Genomic DNA, 4,284 nt, shown 5'->3' with positions numbered 1-4,284 from the left:
ATCAAGATTTCCATTTCCAGTTGGTTCTATGTACACTGTTGGATTTCAATTTATTTAACCACCAAATTCATTAACTTTTAATAAAAACTGTCATGAATGATTGAATTCTAACAGGAGTGAATGCTTTTAGATTTATGACAACCAAACAGATACAATGCAATTTGAGTTCCTTGATTGTTACCATAATCAGTTTTTACCGTTAATGGCAAGAAAATCCCCAAAATGCCCTCCCGCAGTTGAAACGAGTCAAATCGGTTGTGTGTGGAATGCTGGTGGTATCCACCACTGCCATGCCCGCCCTCACCGGAAGCTGCTGTCAGATGAGAGCCAAGGGGGCAAAAGTCTTCCAGGTGAGTTCACTTTGGTGAACATGCATTGTTAGAAATATAGTTTAACCGTTGAGGTCAAACCGACCGGTTTAGAATCTCATATTTATAAAATAAGCAGATTTTTTTTGGGAAAATGTTGACTATGTAATTGATTATTTATGGGATGGTGCAAAAAGATAGTTTTTGTACTCAATTTGTATAAAAATTGTTAGACAACTTTGAATTTGATAAGGTCAAAGGTTGACTTCAAAAGTCAAACTGAATGTTGGATTTACTGGATTCTAATCTTTCAGGAACTGAACATGAAAGGAGCCAAGTACGAATGCTGACGTTTGATGAACAACTTAGAAGCATCTATGTAAGTACAATATTCGCTACTAACAGTTGAGGGTGTGAATTAAGGACACAAAATTTGTGGGTTTGGGCCTAGTCCAAACGGGTTGTGTCAGTTTCGGGTTGAACCTAATGGGTTCGTGGGTTGACCCGTTTAACCCATCTGCATATAAAAACGGTTGTTTTATGTAAATTGGAATATTTTAGGCAATCGCTTCAAGAAAATAAAATAAGATGTAAATTTAAAATTTTTTAAGTGTTGATAAGCAAAAAGAAGTTAGAACTCTTTTTTCAGGTTTTACGGGTCATGTTCGACACGTTTAGCAGCCCCATTTCAATCTTTAAAAGAATAAATTAGATATATGAACATATATTTCAACTTTTTCAGATTAAATCAAAGAAGAAAACTACAAACGTGAACGGATCTTTAAAGAAAGAAGAAGCTTGGAAGAAAACCATGGAGAAATCTTTTTGGAAAAAGATGAAATCCCGATACGAAAACATGAACAAGAAGAGAGAAAACACAAACACGGTTTTGAAGCCTAGTCAACGTGTTGTAGAACGCGTGATGGATATAGGGTGTCAATGCTTGCATTTGCAAGCTCATCAGACCACACATGTTTCGTTTAATGATGTTAGAAAAAAGCTTAAAAGCCCAAAAAAGTTAAATATCTTCAAAAAGATGAAGCCTTGTGGTGAAACTGATGAACCCGGTTCAAAAACAGAAAACTTATCGTTGGTACCGTACTCTAACCATCAAGAACCAGAAGTCTTTATGGAAGCTAGACGACACCTAGCCGAAAGGTTAAGGCTAGTGGCTTTGGGTTCACGTGTGGGTGAGCCTTCGGGTTCTTCATGTATACAAGTGCCAAGAACCTTGGAGGGCATATTACTGTCGTCTCCTATACACGAGTCAATGGTCGCTCTTGAACTAGAAGGAACCCATGGAGAGAAAAGTTTACAAAAGATGTGGAGTGGCTCAAGCCTGTCAAAGCAGGATGAGAACCCGAGCCCAGTGTCGGTTCTTGATTCGTTTTTTTCAGATAATATCAGCAGTCCATCGAGCACCATCGAATCATGTACGTATACATACAAAAGTTTTAAGTTTAATTCATTTCTTATAATAAATTGTTTAATGTTTATCATCTTAACCTGTGACCTGTTGGCAGTTGAACTTCATATTCAACCACGTCGGCTAGATTTTGAAGAACACTCGTTGCAAACTTCGTCTCCATCACGAAAAACCGGTTTAAGTTTGTATCCTGGAGACCACGGTTTCATATCTTCATATGTTAATGATTTGTACCAAATTTCTCAGTCAAACTGGGAGGACTTTTTAGTGACGGATTACGCGTATGAATCATCGTCTGACCTTCAAGTCCTCCATGATTATGTCAAGGAAGTGTTGGTTGGTTTACATTCAAAGATAACATTATTTGGATCACGGGTTAAGCCGTTTTCGTTGGAAAAAGATGTGATCGACACGGTCATTGACCAAGTTGACTGGCATAACGGTCAGCCTGTGGGTCCACGAACGCTAGACCAACTGGTCAGGAGGGATATAGCAAAAGGTGGACCATGGTTAGACACTTTATCAGATAGAAATGATATTGTGGTTAAAGTTACAGACGAAATTCTTGAAGAATTGGTCATAGAAGCTAGTCTTGATATTTGTTTCTGAAGCCGTGTTGACTTTTAGTTTGACCTGCTGGTCTGGAGTCGAGTCTCATGGTTCGTGCCTGATCATAGGTTCAAACAGGTCTCGCCCAGCATATCGACTAACAGGTTATGTGTTAGTGTTATAGAGACAAGTTCTAGCTATTATAGTTGTTTGGTCATTTTTTTTTGTGGGATATAAAACCTATATGTATAAATTAAAATAAGGGTTGTTGTAGTATATGTTTTCTAATGTATATTGTTACCATGACTTAGGGCTGATTAATGAGCCAACAATATCAACATGTAGCATGCTAATAATTAAAGACTTTTTTTTGAACATCAATAAATATAAAGACTTATAACAGAATTGAAATAAAGGGAAATAAACAAATTAATTAATGGATCACAAACTGAACATGAAAATGGAAAAGGGGTGTGTTTTGTTGGTGTTACGTGTAAAATAGAACTTAGAACAATATTAGACTTACACTCAACAAATTTACTCAAATTATAACAAGAACTTGATTTGAACATAAATACTAGCACAGTGCAACTAACATGACCCGTTTACGTTTTGTTATTTACAGTAGTAATAATACTAATATTTATAGGTATATATTATGGCCCAACTAAAATGAAATATGACCACTGAAATTGAATTATACATCCAGAATAGTCCTAAGAAGACATGGTCCCAAGCTGATACTTGACATGTCCCCCCCTTCCAGGCCCATCACAAGGAAAACGAAACCCAAGATTTGCTTTATCCGGTATCAAACGGGAGCTACGAGCAAATAGAACACCTTTCAGAAGTATCAATACTGTCACATGAATCGTACATGCATGAATGTGATGTACCAAAAAATCTGCGGTTCCTAATGGAATAGGTAACAAAGCTACCTTGCCGCCCATTGCTACTAAATCACCCCCCCCCCAAGTTAAACTGGTGTTTGCTGTTGCACCAGGAGACGTTGCACCAGGTGCTAAAGCGTAGGTGTTTTGTATCCATTGAGCAAAGACGGGTTGTAATTGGATAGCGGTGTCTGAAAACATATCTTGAGGGCGCCCTAAAGCGCTATATGTATATTAATGACATAAATGATAAATTGTTCTATGCAACTAAATTTATACACGTATTTGTTTTATCATTTTGAAAGTGAACGAATTATATCATGCAACTAATTACTATTTTTGTTAATAATATGAAATTGATTCCATTTTATTGAAGAAGTCATCCTAATGGAATTGTTTTAAATGGTTAATAGATAGAAATGAAAGATACATGGGATAACATAAAATGATATTTTAAGAGGATCTACATAAAACAATTCCGGAGGGGTTTGTCCACCTCCTCATAGGTTTATGCATATTTATTATTTTGTACAACGGTTGCACACTTTGTCCCAAAATTAAAGTTAAAACATGTAATAAAAGATGAGTGGTCCTTGGTCAGTTGGTCCTCTTTTCTTTAGTGTGGTCGTAAGCTCTATATAAGAGAGAGTGGTTATTCGTTGTTATGTTTCATCTTACACAACACTTATATATCTTGCGCAACACTTACATACAATTTAACCCGACAACAAGACATTAAACAATTTTTATGATATCTTCCTCTCTAAAGAGGAATAGAGATAGATTATTTGAAAAATTATAAATTAAAATACATTATATATTAACTTCACCGGTCCAGATCCTGAAGATGAGACCCTTGTTTGACCCGACCAATATTTAAACAGTTGTGAAATTATCTCCTTCGTAATCTTCTCATCCAACGACATCAAATCTTGAAAACCCATGTGTTTCTAGCTTTCCTGATAAACTACAAAGATGTGTCTCCTCAAATTAGAATTCACATCGTATGCAACGTATACCAACTATTCAAATATTGAAACATAGAGATGCTTGTTAGATCACAACCCTATCACAAAAGAGATGTTTCTCCAAATCGATTTTTCCAAGAGGC

General features: G+C 36.2%; 1 protein-coding gene across 1 annotated transcript; it reads left to right on the top strand.

The window, feature by feature from the left end:
• Positions 1–285: 285 nt before the first annotated feature.
• On the top strand, positions 286–2,535 carry LOC143619372 (uncharacterized). The gene is made up of 4 exons (XM_077091318.1): positions 286–350; positions 623–687; positions 1,051–1,741; positions 1,832–2,535. Exons 2-4 carry the CDS (start codon positions 652–654, stop codon positions 2,341–2,343), a joined length of 1,239 nt encoding a protein of 412 aa, XP_076947433.1. The 5' UTR covers positions 286–350; positions 623–651; the 3' UTR covers positions 2,344–2,535.
• Positions 2,536–4,284: the final 1,749 nt, after the last annotated feature.

The sequence above is a fragment of the Bidens hawaiensis genome, unplaced genomic scaffold (genome assembly GCF_021521415.1).
Source record: "Bidens hawaiensis isolate Kalapana, Puna unplaced genomic scaffold, B.hawaiensis_p1.1 tig00002423_1, whole genome shotgun sequence".
In the NCBI taxonomy this organism is placed as follows: Eukaryota; Viridiplantae; Streptophyta; class Magnoliopsida; order Asterales; family Asteraceae; genus Bidens; species Bidens hawaiensis.
The sequence above is the reverse complement of the archived record's forward strand: the minus strand, read 5'-3'. Positions and strand labels throughout refer to the sequence as shown.

Bases quoted from the DNA above. Each gene is read 5' to 3' on its own strand.
- LOC143619372 (XM_077091318.1), top strand. From the start codon at position 652: ATGCTGACGTTTGATGAACAACTTAGAAGCATCTAT. The intron at 688-1,050 runs GTAAGTACAATA...CAACTTTTTCAG, and splicing joins AACAACTTAGAAGCATCTAT to ATTAAATCAAAGAAGAAAAC. The intron at 1,742-1,831 runs GTACGTATACAT...ACCTGTTGGCAG, and splicing joins ATCGAGCACCATCGAATCAT to TTGAACTTCATATTCAACCA.